Below are 17,138 nucleotides of genomic sequence, written 5' to 3'. Positions count from 1 at the left end.
ATATAAAAAAATTTGAGCTCCATCGGTCCACCGTGAGGCAAATCATCTACAAATGGAGAGCTTTAAGAGTGACTTAACATCTGCCGAGAAGTGGACTTCCTTCAAAAATATCCTCAAGCGCCACAAGAAAAGGGATTTTTCAGGTAAAAGTCAACCCACACATTACATCTGGAGATTTGCAGACCATTTGCCATCACCATTCTTCACTTGGGAGAAGGTTCTCTTGGTGGTAGGCAGAGTTGCGTTTTTGCCCAAACATGGTGGTTTTGGTTATGACTAAACAGTTAAATTTTGGACTAATCTGTCCACAGAATAAGACTTCAGGTATCTCCAGGTGCTCTCTGGCAAAGCTGTGACAAGCAGTTTTGTTATTTTTTAGAGAGCAGAGGCTTCTTCATCAACCCTCCCATGAAAGCCATGTTGACTGAGTTTTCTTCTTATCGTGGAACCATGCACATCTGTCCCAGATGCTGCAAGAGAGGTCTGCAAATCACTAGATGTAATGTTTGGGTTGGCTTCGAACTGAAAAATCACTTTTCTTGTGGCGCTTGTGGATATTTTTGAAGGTCCACTTCTAGGCAGATGTTCAGTCACTCTTAAATCTCTCCATTTGTAGCTGTCCCCAGACAAATGTGCAGCATCACAACTCTATTCCTGAGATCCTCTGAGATTGTTTTCCCTTTTAGCATGTCTGACCTGTATGGGTTTACTTTGGTGAGCCTAAACTGACCTGGTTTGATCTCTGTTTTATCTACTGTAGTGCCACCCAATTTCTTCCCTTAAGATCTCTCACTACATTGGTCCATTTCATCACTCAATTTGGCCCACCTGATTGTGTTTACCTGCTCGATTTAAGCAATGCAGCTCAGGGTTCAAAAACTTTTGCACATACAAAAGTTGTCAAATAATTTGTTTTATCTGTTTTAACAATTGATTTCCGGAAGAGAAACATTTTGAATGGATTAACAAACATCTGTTATTTTCATATAAAAAAACTGGTATTGATAAAAATGAATTAATAATGGTTATAATAAATAAAATTCCAAAAGGCTCAAGGGGTTCACAAACTTTCAAACAGCACTGTATAGAAAGGGGCAAAGTTTGCTCATCCAGGTCAGCTTAGCTCAAACACTGGTAGTCAAGAGGGGCAGGACAAAATATAATCTTTACAACATCACTAAACGCTCCTGTGTGCTTGTTGGGACTTTATTTACAAAATTCTACAAAATGTGTAGAAATATATAGCACAACATAATGTAGTAAATAAACAAGTCCCAACTTGCACACAGGAGCGATTAGTGATGTAGGAAAGTGTATCTTATGACCTGCTCCCCTTGACTACCAGTGTTAGAGTTAAGCTGACCTGGATGAGAGACCTTTGCCCCATTTCTATATCAAAAATGTATGCACAGTTACAGGAACGGTTTTTGTCACCTTTTCTTGAGCCTGAGAGTGAAAAGCCAAACATTAAAAAAAAAGAACTTTTCCTTTAAATGTAGAATGTTCAGATCTGGTTTGATATACTTGCCAGTCGCAGTATTCCTAACTCGTCTCTCCACTCAACCAAACAAACAAGGATCCCTTTGTTTCTGTTGGATTGCCAGCGGTTGATTTGAGTTCAAGTGCCAGGAAAAAGTTTCATTTAACCAGGGGCTCCTGAGTGTTGTTCAAATATGAGAAACCATACGACATATCTAATTTGCCAACGTTACTGAAGTTATGACAAGACCACTAGGGACAGTTCAGTTTCTGGTCTTCTTCTTCTTCATCAGCCTATAGCAGCAGCACCAGCTTTGTTAAGGCATTAATTAAAACAATGAGGGCATCACGGATCGTATTATCACATATGACACAAAGAACACTAGTTGCTTGCAGAAATATAAAATATAACAAAACACCTGTCTTTTTAAATATGGTGCACACAGACAAAATAAAAATGCATAAATGATATAAAATGGAGTTATCAAATAGTGTTTGTCGATGCGAGTCCTTAACACCTGTGTTCAGGCTCTGGGTGTGCAGGTGTGCACTCACGCTTGCAGGTCCAAACCAAGGAGCAATAAATTCCCTCTGTAGTCCTTTGAGTGTCATAAATTCCACTGTCCACGGCAGACGGCAGTCCACCGCTAAAACCAACCAACAGTTTCTCCATTGAGGCGTTCCCTGTTTAAGTTCCCAGGACATCTTGACCCTGTCATGTGAGTATTTGGCCCCGTAAATAAGATGAAAGATGAAGCCTGGCCCTGCTGCTGCTGCTGCTGTCTTTGTCCAGGTTTCTGGTCAGCCCATCCATCCACACACACACACAGACAGACAGACAGACAGACAACCAATCAGAGCCTAGGAGGAGTATTGGGCTATACATTGGTCTCAAGGCCATTCATGTCGATGGTGCAGTGTTCTTTGCTCTTCTTCAGGTGCCTGGGGGGAACAGGGGGATTCCTCCTCTCTCCTGCCGGCTTCACCCCCTCCTCCAGCTGCATGAGGCGGGCCACCTCTGAAGGGGGCCGGTACACGCCGTTGTTGTTGTTGTGACAGTTCATCACAGGTGGGCTGTTGTTCAGCGCCGGCGTGGGCTCACAGATCAAAGGCACCTGGTCAACATGGCCACAGGTATGGGAGTTTAGAGGTTTAGAAGAAAACAAAATGAATCAGAATCAGAAACAAACTAGGGCAGCAGCTTTGTCGTTCTTATATTCCATGATGTCTCCCGTATGCTTTTATGTTTTAATGTTCTGTGTTTTGTATTTATAATGATTATTTGTCTGTTGTGTGACAATGGTTTTACTACAGAATGCAGAACAGAGATTTACCAAATCAAATATCAAATCAAATCAGAATTACTGTATTGATCCCAGGGGGGAACAATACAGTAATTACAGTACAGCTCCAATTTAGAATAGAAACCCACAAAGAAAAGATAGTGGTTTAAACAATCAAAATCTAACAACACAACATAAGAATAGGAGGCTACTACAGTATAGACAATGTTAGTACTGGAATAACTAGCGTATCAGATATGTAAAGTGTGCAAATATTGACATCAGAAGAATGCCAGGAAGAAAATGAAACAGTTGAGAAGGAAAAACAACATGTTGAGAGTAGCAGGACAGCCATTTTCTGAGAGCCAGACTCACACTGCATGTTACAAACGTACAGTTCTGTGTTAAGTGCTAATGCAAAAAAGCTGCACTTACACTGCACAGCCCTCTGTTACTGTGAAGGAGAGTGTTGAATACAATTTCCCATATTAGACCCTAAGGTCTAGTTATGATCACTTATTTTGAGCCTGTAGCTTCTGAGCAAATCTTAACTTACTCATATAAATTCAGAAGCAATGAAAATATATGGGTAACACTTTACAATAAGGTGTTATTAATTAACTGTTATTAATTGAGCATGAACTTACTGTGATTAACTGCTTTGTTCATGCTAAATATGCATGAACAAAGCATCAACTAACCGTTATGCTTAGTTATTGCTTAACCAAGCAATAACCAATCCTTAATAACTACGCATTAACAGTAAGTCAATGCTTAAAAAGCATTAACTGTGCATTTAAAGATCTTCTATTATACTACTTTTCTGGTCTTAAATATCTTTTAAACAGCCTCTTGTTTCCTCTGATAATCATAAATTACCACAACAGCAAACGAGACCATCAGTGCAAAGAAAGACGTTTTTATATAGTTTTTATTACTGCGTTTGGTCTGGTCGCACACCCAGTCCGATTTTCGGTTTGCGCATGCAGGCTCTATGGTCACATATTCGTATTGGTCGCAGATTTCAGTGTAGCGCTGCAACGCGATTTGAGAAGCCTATCCCTCCAGGTGAGGGAAGGGGAGCGGGAGCCTTGTTTGATACAGTTATTTGTCGTCATAATGACTGATAACGGGCTGAACCATCAAAGAAAAAAAAATGCAATGAAGAAAAGCTAAAAGGGAAAGTGATATACGGGCGGGACGAGGGCGTTGCCAAGCAACGTGTACACAATTTCACGGGAGTGAACTAGACTTCAGTGTTTACTCCTAAATGAATGAGCGGTTGGTACTAACACAAAGTTTACTTTGCTTCACCATCATCAGATAACCATTATTCATCTGAAATAGTCATTATTTACAACAACATAAACACATTGCCTCATCGTGATCCATACTAACTGCCGTCTCTCGCTTTCTGTGAGGACACGTAATCTTTCAGCTCCGTGAGAGTAGTTAGGTGACACTGCATCAACTCATTACAATCAGGTGTGTGTGGCACTGACTGGCATTAGTTGATGCAGTGTCACTAACCACTCTCACGGAGCCGAAAAGAGTCGGTGCCCTCACACTTACTTTCAACACACGGACATGCACTATATTGCGTCTTAAGCATTTGACACTCGTACGGCCAGCACGCCCTAGAAAACAGCTTTACGACAGCTGACATCGTTAAAATACTACCGCTTTTGTCCAAAGGGGCCGCCAACAAATGCTTCCTCTCATCTGGGGCTTTCAGCATTATCTGTCAACACTGGGCTTCGTCCTTCTCCGCCCCCTCGCCCCCCTCCTGCCAACCCCACTCCGTTGTGATTAGTTACCTTCCGAAACACTTTCAGCAGCGCACGGGCAAATTTGAGCAGGAAGGTGGGGGCATGGCCTGAGCCTGCCTGAGCATGTTGCAGCATTACCATTAAGGTTGCAAAGGGGTGGAAAGTTTCCGGTAAATTTCTGGAAACTTTCCACGGGAACTTTCGCTCGGGAATTTTGGGAATATTCAAAATTGGGAAATATAGGAATTAACTAAATGGCGGTCATTTAAATGATTTTTTTTCAAATCCAAACATAAATCTAAACATATAAACACTATGTTTTGTCATAGGCAGACATCCATGCAAAATAATACAATAAAAAAAAACATTTGGCCTACATTTGAACAGAATTATTTATAAGTAGAACTTATAGAAGTTTTGATAATTTTATGAACAATCAATAATTTCACTGAACAACAAAAGTATGAATGTTGTGTAAAATATAACACATCTTTCTGACCCAACCCATTCAATAAATTAAGTAAAATGTGATGGCAGAATGCACAGTGCATGTAGGGGGCGTGGCCTCAGTTCCCCTGCAGTAAGCAGTGTGCTATGTGCAACTTGCCAAGTGTACTTGCATGAATTCTGGTTGTTTTAGTCAAGTTGCTCAAATATATTTTCCCCACCTATATTTATGATCACTGTTTAAGCCTCTGTAAACCTGGACTAGTAGAAATCAATATATGAAATCAAGTTGGGTGTCTTGATAAGCTTTAAAAAAAATCTGATTTGAATTTAAATGTTCATAAATACTATAAAACTTAGTTGAAAACACTGCTTTTAACTGTCTAGAATGTTTGCTAGGACTGCAATAACATAGTTAGAAGGATTAAGTGCATTTGGGTTGCTTAAAATTTTGTAAATTCCCGTTTATTCCCGTTAATTCCCAATATTCCCGTTAATTCCCAAGGAAAGTTTCCAACTTTGAAAATTCCCGGAATTTTGCAACCCTAATTACCATACATGGAAAATCCGGATTGATCTACGCAGATAAATCCCAGAAATTTGAACAAGTGAATCGCGACCGGCTGCCCTAGTGTTTAGCGCTCTGCACAGCCACCCCAGACGGTCAGCAGGGAATACGTCTAAATGCAAGTAAGTCATTACTTCACACTTTAGTATGGTTAAACATGACTATAAATATTTATAACGTTTAGGTCATAAAAGTTGAAAAAGCATTATAGGTGCTCTTTAAGGAATACTTCACTCATACGGAACCGACGTTCTATCATTATAAAGTCGCTATTATAATATAATGAATTAAGTTTTTCTTTCCTCAGTCTTCCCTTGGCCCAGCTGTCCTGTTAATCCTAACCCCTACATTTTACCATGTGTGATGTCACACATGGGGAAATGTAAGTTTAGACAGTGAGACCATAAAACCTTCTGCCTTTTCTCAGGCTAGGATGAACCAATTTTTTTTAAATACACATTTATACTACAAAGGATCTCAGAGTTCAATACACCTTCACATTTCCACCGGTGAAGTATGTCTTGATAGTTGATAGCAATGACTAACAGTTAATTAATGTACCCTTATTGTAAAGTGTTACATGTGATTTGAAACCGAGATCATCCAAATCAGATATGTGCACGCACCATTATATCAATAACAATGGTCATATCAGTCATGGCCGCCATCTTGAAAAATGTATTATCCAAATAGCAATTCCCAATAACTGCATATACTGTATGGTCGATACAGTCAACCTATGATGTACTCAATATAACATTATATCCATCGCTGATGAGAAGATTAAACTGAAAACTGTTGTTTGCAAAGAGCACCATATTGAACACTCGTGATAACCCAATGTCTGATTTTTTGGTTTTGAACCCTTCACTATAAGTATACCTGATGTTATGCTACATCAAAAAATAAACAACTAAGTGAGCATAGCGTTAGTTCAGGCAGGACACGGAGTCAAGCCAGCTGTTAAACCCTGCTACGTCAGCTGACCAACAGCTGTTTCCACTCCAAGCATCTGATTGGCTATTCACTCAAAGAGGCGCCTTATTTAAGCTGCTCTAGCCTGCCTACTGGTGGTGCTTCCTCTGCACTGCTTTATAACCCACCTCCAACCCAGTGCCTCCTTTTTTACTGTATTTGTCTATCAATATCATTTGTGTTGTCATTGATGCTTGCTCTGTTCTGAACCCTAGGGGGTCCTTGCTTCAGCTCTCCGCACTTTGCACCATTCCATGTTGCTCATGGAGGGCAGAGGGATGGCCTTCTAATTGAAATCAAGGTTTCTTTTGAAAGTATTCCTGACTGAATTATGGTTATCTGAAACAATGAATGGAACATAATAGTTTTAGTCACAGTTTTCACAGTGGTATTGACAGCACACTGGGGGGGACCAGCCTATGCACATGAAAGGTCAATCATTTAGGAGGCGGCTCTCGTTACATTTCGGAGTGCCCTGTCAATGCTGTTTGTGTGTAAGTTCAAATATGAAAAAAAGAACTCTTCCAGAAGTGAAACCACAAATACATCATCTCACCCCGTCTCCCTCCTTCATGAAGTCTTTCCTGCAGATATGTGCCATGATGCCTGTGGCCAAAGCATCGCCCATCACATTGACCATGGTGCGGAACCTGTCTCTGTTAGAAAGAAAATAGAGAGATAATAGGGGCGGATATTTTTTTTGGACATTTGGGTCCAAGTGAAGGGTATAGCTGAAGTCAAATGAGATTTGTGTGTTTTGCTTTGGATCTGAAAAAAAAGGAACAATAAAACAGACACACAACTTACAACGCCCAATCCACTGCAATGATGAGAGTGATGTCATCGGTTGGCAAGCCCACTGATGTTAGCACTATCACCATGGTGACCAGTCCGGCCTGTGGGATCCCTGCTGCTCCGATACTGGCTGCAGTGGCTGTGATACTGGAAGGTTGATTACACAGAGAAACACCATGACCGTTAATCAAACCTTCAAATATTAAAGGTGCAGTGTGTAGAATGTATTGGCACCTTTGCATAACAGACTTGTTATTGGCTATTTAACAATAACAGTGGTCCTTGTGGGATGGCACAAGAGCCCCGTAAGTAAAGCTTACAAGAACAAGCAATTTTCACTCTTTTTTTTTTGCTAATAATGTGTTGATGCCTTATTGTCTTTACATTTCCCTCTTTTACCTATTTTGCTTGTTGTTTTTCCAGGGCTCAATTGGATAATAGATCGCAAAAAACTAGGCTTACTCTTTTGCATCTATACTCAACTGAGTGGTATAGAGAAGTTAACGCATAATGAATGTATCATCATCAAGTCAGCGTTGTTAACTTTACAACTGTATTTTATCCACAAAACCCTATTCCACTTTACCTTCCTCTAGGCCTACAAATAATTAAATATTATATTATATTATACCATGCAGACAATGACCCTCATTTACTAACAGTGCGTATGCACAGATTTGTGCTGAAACTTCGGTCAATATTCTCGTACCTGAATTTCTTGAACTTTTCATTTAATAATGCATTGGCCAAATGTATTGACTAACCATGACATTGATGTGATTTCATCTTCACAAATTATTGTATATCTATTCATAATTAAAATATTAAAATAAAAGCTGAGTTCCCAGTCCAAATGTCCACATAACGTTGTCGTTTACTACCTCTGTAATCTGCTCTGTAATTGGTTTTTAAACATAATTCAGCACTCGTGTACTATCTGTCGGACACTCTTTTTATTGAGCTGGCGTCCTTGATTCAGCAGATTGGTTTTGATTAAAAGCTTGCAGTAATTACTAACTATTAGAAAATTGAAAGGTCAAGTTGAGCTGTACTGTACATTCAATGAATGAACTTTCTCATGGCCAATATGTTCTTAGGATGGAGTCAAAGGATGAGCTTGGCCTCATGAATAAACTGCCTGACTACACACTGATTACAAGCATAAGACTGTGAGGACTGTGTATATACTATCCGGTGCAGATGGGCTGATCCATCACAGCATGCTCGTGAGAACTGGTGGTGTGTGTGTGTGTGTGTGTGTGTGTGTGTGTGTGTGTGTGTGTTTGTGTGAGTGTGTGTGTGGGGGGGGGAGGGCGGGGGAGGTCAGAGGTCCAGCAGTGGCGTGACTGGGATACTGCGGTTTATCGAGGCCACGTGGCTCTTTTCTCTGAGACAGCTAAGCCGATATTACCAATGTACAGTAGCTGTATGGAATTATATGGAGTGACATACAGTGGCAAAAAGTCGGTCAAAACACAAACCCGATTCCTTTGTTTTTAGTTTCAATTTTAAAGAAAAAGTGGCATTATCAAAATTTCAAATTCATTTATTACAGTTTTCTTCACAGATAATATTTAAATGTTTTATTTTTCGGAGTAAATTATTATTATACAATACTGAAACAACAGTAAAAAGACTTGTTCTCCAATTCTGCAGGCATGTCAGGAATTGAATATGCTATTTTATATTCATGCCAGCCATTGTTAGCTTCGCTGGATATCTGCCATAGTATTGTGTTATTTCTCCGTGTACATTCACCACTTTTCCTTGTGTGAATTGGCGATAATGAAAAGAGGCACTGGGCCAAGTTCAACACAATGTGTTTAAGAAAATAGCTGGGCAGGATTCTTTCTTTTTTATTCTTCATGCAACTCTCTCTCATTACTTTTCTGTGTGTTCAAGCAAATGAATGTCACTTGTTCATTCCTATATCACAAATAGCAAATTTGCCTCAGTGGGCGTATACCTTCTGCACAGCATACAACACCCTCTGTCCTTAGACACTGGTGTAGCATCATGGATGTCTTTGAAAAGAGACAAACTTGTCCATTAACACCATTTTTTTGCATGCGTCACTGCAATATTGATAAATGATAAATAGCACATTTTTTTGGAATTTTGATTTACTGATACAAATGTCCAATGGATAAAGCATGCATTCCACTCTGCTTTTTTAATGTGGCAACACAGAACAAGTAAATACAATTGTTTGCCTTAAATGCATTTGTATACTTTGTACATAAAAGGCTTGTCTGAAGAGCAACCTTACGTAAGGGTTTACATAATTGGGTCGTGAGAAAGAGCGCTATTCTTGGTATTCCTTTCGTTCCAACTCTCTCCATGTAAAGCCTTATTACTACTTCTAATGGAAAATGCCAGTCCACAGATGTTGTTCTTGAAATGTATTTGGACCTGGCCTTTAGAATCACTCTCAATGCGCATAGCTGGGACTGAAATATACAGTATAAAGCCAGGCTCAGCTGCTCATCAGTGACCTCTGTTATGTTGACTGTGATGTATTTCTTTGATAGCTTGATGAAAGGCATGACATGGCTAGAGACTGATGCTGCACCTGATTGGAGCCTGGGAAAACTGTTCACAGTGTGTCCAAAACACCAAGGAACCTCATCTCCATCCAAACAATCTGAACGTGCTCACTTTGATAACGGCTGCAGTCCAAAACCCAGTGAATTATGTGGGTATGCAGAAGGATCACCCAAAAAGCATGCTAATTTCCATATAAAAAAATCTCAACCAGATGTAATAGGGGTATATTTTTCAGAATGCAACATCTGACCAAAAGAATTGGGACACCCTAAATCTTTTCATTTTACCATACTTACATACGCAGGGTATACGTGCCAAGTCTTAATACTAGCATGTTTTTTTTAAACTTGTAAAAGACATCTGTGGTGCCAGCAGCCAGTCACAGTCACAAACAAACAAGTCTCCCATGCTGTTCAGATGGTAAAAGGGATTTATGGTTTGTTAATATCATTGCTTTAAAATCCCAGCCATATCTTTTTGGCCATGTCAATGAGCTTAAGAGGCACAGATGGTCCACTGTATATAAGCGCGGGCCCACCACTGACCTGATGGTGATGATCTGGCCAAAGTCCAGCTCGTAATTATTAACTTGTGCGATGAATATTGCAGCCACCGCCTCGTACAGCGCCGTGCCGTCCATGTTGATGGTGGCGCCCACGGGCAACACGAAGCGGATGATGCGCCGGTCGATGTGGTTGTTCTCTAGCAGGCACTTGAAGGTGATAGGCAATGTGGCAGAGCTGAAGGGAGACAGTCAAAGTCAAAAGTCAAAGTCAAAATTATTTCTATAGCACATTTAAAAAACAACATCAGTTGACCAAAGTGCTGTACAAGATACAATACAAAATAATAAGATACATGAAAAGAAAAATTAGGAGTGTCATTATCTCAACTTGTGTTAAAGGCCAATGCAACAAAAGTGAGTCTTCAGCAACGTATTAAACTGCTCAACTTAACAGGGATCCAGAGACAGAGCAGAGCAGAGGAGGCATATTTTTCTAACCCTCATCCTATACCCACAGACTTGACACGCATGAAAAAAAGCCATTTCAGTGTTTTAGAATTACTCCGCTGTTTGTCAACTTGAGAATGAGTCCCTCTGATGGAGTGTGATACTTTATATAAGAATCTATGGCAAAGATAAACTCAATAAAAAGTTGTATTTATAAAAAACTGCAAAGGGCGGAATTGGACAGTTTTGACTTGAGGTAAAATTACCCCAAAACATGTACAGTACAATGACACATTGGAATAATAGAATAAGATACCAGTGAGATAGGACTCCACTCAGGTAGGATGAGGGTTCAAATGCTAGACAATAAACATTCCATCATGACCTAATGCACCTGGACATGTGCGTAAACAACTTGTGTCCATTTATGGTGTTGTTGTGGTGAAGGAAACAGCTGCAAATGTTACCAATACAACACAATGTTTTTCCAGACATTCAGCATGTTGCTAATCTGAGCTCAGAACACACGTGTGAAAACGGCTGGCTATACTAGAGCAGGTGTTTACCAGTGCTTGGCTGAAAACAAATTACCCCCGGACCCCTCTACGAGGGTCTGGTTCTCCACTGGCTACTATTTTCCTCCAGCAGGACATTTGAGGCACTAGCGAAAAAACTCTGGGTGTGTGAATGACATTTAACTAGTCAATCATTTGGGCAAGTCTGTCTGCCTATCTTTCTCACTCCGCTGCACACTCAGTCACTACTATCCATGCTTAAAGGAAGCAGGATAAAAACACTGGATTAAGATGTTCAAATGTATTAAAAAATGTGTTTAAAAATGCACAAAAATGTTTAGAATGTTTCAAAAATATGTTTAAATTTGTTAAATAATTAAAAGATCTTTCAAAACACACAGGGATTTAGAAAAAAAAAATTGGGGGGGAGGGGGGGCTCCGCTGAAATTTGTTCTCGGAGGGGGGGCTCACTCTCTCACACTTTGAAAACCCCTGGAATAGACTATAGAATAGAATATCCTTGTAATGTATTTGTGCAACTTCTCTTCATCAATGCTAGTACACACTGCATTCTCCTTTCTCCTAATAGAACTATAACTGATTTCACATGTCAAATGTATACATTGGATAAACCATGTGCAAAGTTTGCAAACACAGGATGCACACACACACACACACACACACACACACACACCCGATGATCTTTCCTTACACAATACAAACATGGTCAGTCCATCCCCTTTACCTTGAGGATGTTGCCAGGGCAATGAGCAGAGCTTGCAGGATGCCCCGTATGTAGACGATGGGGCTCTTCTTGGTGATGAAGAAGTACATGGCAGGCAGGATGAAGAGGCCGTGGAGGACCAGACCAAACACCACCGTCACCGCGTAGAAACCCAGCTTCTTCCCCATGGCCGAGGGGTCACTCATCTCCAGGATCTTACCCGCCACCAGGAACACTATGCCAAAGGGGAAGTACCTGGCAGGAACACAGGGGCAGCTAACGGTTAGCAACGCTTAGCTGTGAGATATCCTTAAAAGAAATTGAGGGGGCGCCCGTGCCGCAGTGGGTAAGGGTGCGCCCCCCGGGCCCAGGCCCCGCAGCAGACCGGGTTCGAATCACGCCCAGATCCGTTCTCTGCATGTCTTCCCCTCTCTGCCCTATTTCACCTCTGTCTCTACAAACTGATAATAAAGCATGAAAAATGCAAAAAAAAAACTTGATCAGCCATTCATACTACATGTTGATGCCAGCCATATGGAGCTGGTGCGGTACTCCTCCAGGCTGATGGAAAAGGTATCGAACATCCCGTTAGCTTCTACGTATTCTAAGAAGTTTAAGGGTGTATTCACACAGGGAAGTCCGCTAGTTCACTTGCTTTGGTCCAGACCAAATAGAGTTTAGATTTTTTTGGTTTGGTGTGATCCACTTTCATATTGCCCCTTTTGTAAGTGAACCAGCATTACGAAGTAAAACCACAAGTGATCTGAGGTCATTCATTCATTGGACAGACATTCTGGGGTGGAGAGAAGCAGGAAGCACGAATAAAAAGTTTTTAACTGTTGTTAGCTGTTTGTGCTACCCGCCTCACTATCATCATAAATCAAAACTAAATTATTATGAGGCACTTCACTGATTCGCTAGCCCTCCACCAATCAAATTGCTCCAACTGAAAGACTGCCCGCTCAAAAGAAGCCCGACGACATCTACGACGACCGACGTCATGGCACACACCAAACAGATTTGTGTCCCCGCCCCTTCCATACTCTCCGACGGCGATTATCGGGCCGGTGTGTCCTGGCCTTAAGTTGTACGGTTGCAACAACCTGGTCAATACAATCCTCAATCCGAGGAAGTGGAAAGGAATCCGATTTGGTCACTGTATTAACTTTACGAAAATCTGTGCAACATCGAGGTGATTTATCGGATTTCTCAACTAACAAGCATGGAGATGCCCAACTGGAAGTGGATGGTACTGCAATTTGATTATCCAACATGTAGGTTACCTCACGGTCAAGTATTTTCCTCTTCTCCTCAGAGACTCTGTAAAACCTCTGCCGGATGAGTTTAGCGTCAATATCATGCTCTATCAGATTTGTCTTAGACGGCGTGTCTCCAAATAAACCTGGATAGCTTGCAATTAGTTCAGCTAACTCAGTTTGCTGCTCAACAGAAAAATGAGACAACAAGCCATCCATATTCTGTAGACATTCAGAGTTCTTCAGACGACCATGCAGTACAGAATCATCTGGCACTGCCACATCTTCTCCCCCACTAAAAACTGACTGCAACACTATACCAGCAGACAAAACTGGGCGCACTTCAGAAGGAGTGTGTGAAACCTCAGATTCATTCTGGGGACATTCCCGACCATAGCATGGTTTCAGCAGATTTATGTGACAAAGTTGATTTATTTTCCTACGATCTGGAGTGGAAATTAAATAGTTAAGCTCAGAGAGCTGACGTTCTACAGTATATGGGCCCATAAATTTAGCTTGGAATGGTGAACCCACAATTGGTAGCAAAGCCAACACTTGGTCACCCTCACTAAACTGTCGTCTCTCAGACCGTCGATCATACAAATGCTTCATCTGAACCCGTTTACATACTCTCTCAAATTGGACGGAGGTTCCTCTGTGTACCACTCATCTCGAAGCACTGCCAACGGACCACGCACTCTCTGTGACCAAAGACTAAATCATTTGGACTGAAACCAGTACTTTCCTGACACACTTTCCCATGCAGCTAAAAGCAACACTTTACAATAAGGCTTCATGCAATAACTGTTAGCTAATGCTTGGTTAATGCCAAATAGGAATGCTTAACCCTGCTGTTATCGTCACAATTTAGTAACACAGGTTACTAAGGGGTTAATAGGCATTAAATCAGCATTAACCAAATAATAACTGATAACGGATTATGACGAGGTGGTGAATAGTTTTATACAGAAACTCAGGAGCAGTCATTTCTGTTATAAAGGAATAGTTCAGTATTTTTGAAGTGTGGTTGTGGGAGGTACTTAGGCATAGTTAGTCTGTTACCAATAGATATGGTGGTCAGAGCAGTCACTATAAGGACTTTGGTGGAGATGTCGCTGTAGCAGAAGTCAGCAGTTTTTTTTTTTTTTTTTTCTCGCCACATTTATAAATGGTTAGCTAAGCATGTAGAGTATCAATCCGCAAATCAGCAGTGGAAAGTATGAATTTCATTGAGAGAGTAAGACTCTTCACCAGAGCTGCCTGTTAACGGTCTGGGACACAGATGGTTTGTCATTGCCTGTATGTAAAGTGTGGCAGGTGCTAAAACATTTTTGGTGGCACATACAATCTAAACAGTAATCGTTACTGAAATGTGGTAAAAAGCACTTCCTCAAGTTCAAAAGTATGTCTGAAGGAGAAGTAAGTGATCTTTTTTGGTTAATATAAGTGTTAAATCACTCTATATTCATACAGCAATCACTTAAACAGTATGCACAGTTGATAATACGAGTCTCCCAGTCATTCAGCTTTGCAGTAATTGCCAGATACAATTTTGAGTATCCCAATCGTTTTTTATCTAATCAGGAGACAGAGTGCTATAAAGAGGCGGGTCTCTGTGCCCGTGAACTATGACTCGCTGCACTCTCTGCACTATCTGACGAAGACGGCTGTGTGTTCATGTGGTGGTGATGTAGGGACGAGGAAGGGGACTGCTGACTGCTAGTTACTGACAGGAGGTTAGCTTAAAGGACCAAATCAATTTTACTTCTCCTTTAAATAAATCCTTACCATATCACAATGGCAACGATCCTAAGGACGGCCTCGTTCAGGCTCTGACAGAAGTTTACCAAGGCACTGCCATTTGGCCCCATCCTTCCCAACATGATACCTGTGAAAAAACACACAGCACAATCTGTTTAAAAAAAATTAATGAATGAATTTTAATTTGCGATGATGAATCCTAACTCAAGGCCCAAGAGGTACACATTAGAATTCAGAGAAGAGTAATGCATTTTATTTTATTTTTTTACCCATGGTGGCGGAAAAAATAACGATTCCAAGCACGTTCATCCCATCGCTGGTTCCTTCCCGGGTGCGTATGAGCACATCGGGGGGCGGAGTCAGGTCCAGGGCAAAGTTCTGGATGTCAGTTCCATTGTCGTCCTGGATGCCATAGATGAGCGAGCGTCGCGTAGTGGACTCTGATTGGGCCATACTCACCGTGGGCTTGGCTTTCACTATGACCTCACTATTCGTTCTATACTGTTGCCAGGGAATCGAAGAGAGTAAGACTTGTATTAAAGAAAAACAACACAAAAAGCCTTTGTGTTTGACAGTGTTGGGTGTGTGATAGCAAACAGGTCTTACCTGTTGAAATGTGGCCTGGACCAGATTAGATGGAAACATGTTGCTGAAAGGCAAGGACAGACATTTTATATTTTAAAAAAAGTAAGATTGAACAATAAGAAAGCAAGCAAAACATTTCATGATGTCCTGTTTGTGCTTATTTAGATCAACACATTTACATTTTTATGAAATTCAAAAAAAAAGTGAGACTGCTTCATTTCCACTTACATTTATTTAAACCTTATCCAAATCTCTTATGTTGCCCAACGTTAACCTTAACTTTTATCTCCCACAACAATGAAATTGCTTTCCAAAAAAAATGTTTTCAGTATATTCCCACCTCACACCCTGCTGTTTGATGAGAGGTGCATGTACAAAATATGATGAGCTAGATCAGGTCTGTCAACCATGGTCCCGACAAACCATTTAGTATCTGCTCCTGACTCTCACAGCTGCACAAATTAAAACTCGTATTGCACACAAAGGCATCATATCTCAAATGAAATATGGATCACTCACAGGAAGCACCTGGAAAACCCCTTAACGCACCATAACTTAACGGTGTATATTTCACCCAAATACAGGCTATGTAACTTTTGATAGAAAAAATAACACAAATGGAATTCATATGCAATAAATCCCCTCATGCACAATTCAATACACTTTGTATCAGGTTTTTGCTACTTGGTCTGGTATGACCAGTAGATTATGACTGCTAATGTTTGCTAACTTTAGATGCATAAAATTGTAAGGGAAGTCAATAAGTAAGTTAACTGTCTTCATAACTCTTCTCTATGTCATGGTCTGTCTTTGTCCTGTCTTGTTTTGGTGGTTTCCTGTTTTATTTTGGTATGTCTGTCTTGTTCCTCCCGATGTCCTGTCAAGTTTCCCTCCTGTTTGATTACTGCTCCCTCCCCTAATGTGTTACACCTGTGTCTCGTTGTGTCTAGTATACAGAGGCGGCCTTAACGATCTGGGGGCCCCATTCAAGACCTAGTGTGGGGCCCCCCACATTTTTTGTATTTTCGTATTTTTTTATTTTTATTTTTTTAATACATATTTCTTGTGCATGCATGCTTGTGCATGCTTCCCGCAAAAAGAAAACAGATTGTAGAGTTTTATGAGATGATCGGCCACTGGGTGCAGACTCTTAAAGGGCCCCCCCACTCCTACCTATCCAGTCAGGTACACTGACTTTTCAGCACATATACAATTAATGGTAAAAACATATTAATGAAGTCAGTTTTTCTCACAGGATTTAGGGATACTGTGGGAGGGACCTAGCCTGGTGCTACCAGACCATCGTACTTCATTTCATTTGTACAGAAGGTCTGGAAGTGCTGTAATTGGCAAACGTTCACTCATTTGGAGGCGGGTGTCTGTCGAAGTTTAAAACTATTGGATCTGCCCAGTGCCACTCTGGATTAGCCAACCAATCGCATCACGTTTGGTCATCACATGTGTCATGAGCCGGCTTTTGAT

The 17,138-nt window shown here is 40.8% G+C and overlaps 1 protein-coding gene across 1 annotated transcript in view; it reads right to left on the bottom strand.

Annotated features, from left to right (window-relative positions):
• Window positions 1–2,357: 2,357 nt before the first annotated feature.
• Window positions 2,358–17,138, bottom strand: part of slc1a7b (solute carrier family 1 member 7b) — a gene marked incomplete at both ends in the record, with an annotated part of 56,195 nt that continues 41,414 nt past the window's right edge. Inside the window, 8 exons of the mRNA XM_080033192.1 lie at window positions 2,358–2,594; window positions 7,078–7,177; window positions 7,329–7,463; window positions 10,409–10,603; window positions 12,076–12,309; window positions 15,099–15,198; window positions 15,341–15,572; window positions 15,678–15,720. Coding sequence (XP_079889318.1) covers window positions 2,358–2,594; window positions 7,078–7,177; window positions 7,329–7,463; window positions 10,409–10,603; window positions 12,076–12,309; window positions 15,099–15,198; window positions 15,341–15,572; window positions 15,678–15,720 — 1,276 coding nt within the window. The remainder of the gene's footprint in view (window positions 2,595–7,077; window positions 7,178–7,328; window positions 7,464–10,408; window positions 10,604–12,075; window positions 12,310–15,098; window positions 15,199–15,340; window positions 15,573–15,677; window positions 15,721–17,138) is intronic.

This window comes from Ammodytes marinus (genome assembly GCF_949987685.1).
Source record: "Ammodytes marinus genome assembly, chromosome: 8".
Taxonomy (NCBI): domain Eukaryota; kingdom Metazoa; phylum Chordata; class Actinopteri; order Uranoscopiformes; family Ammodytidae; genus Ammodytes; species Ammodytes marinus.
The sequence above is the reverse complement of the archived record's forward strand: the minus strand, read 5'-3'. Positions and strand labels throughout refer to the sequence as shown.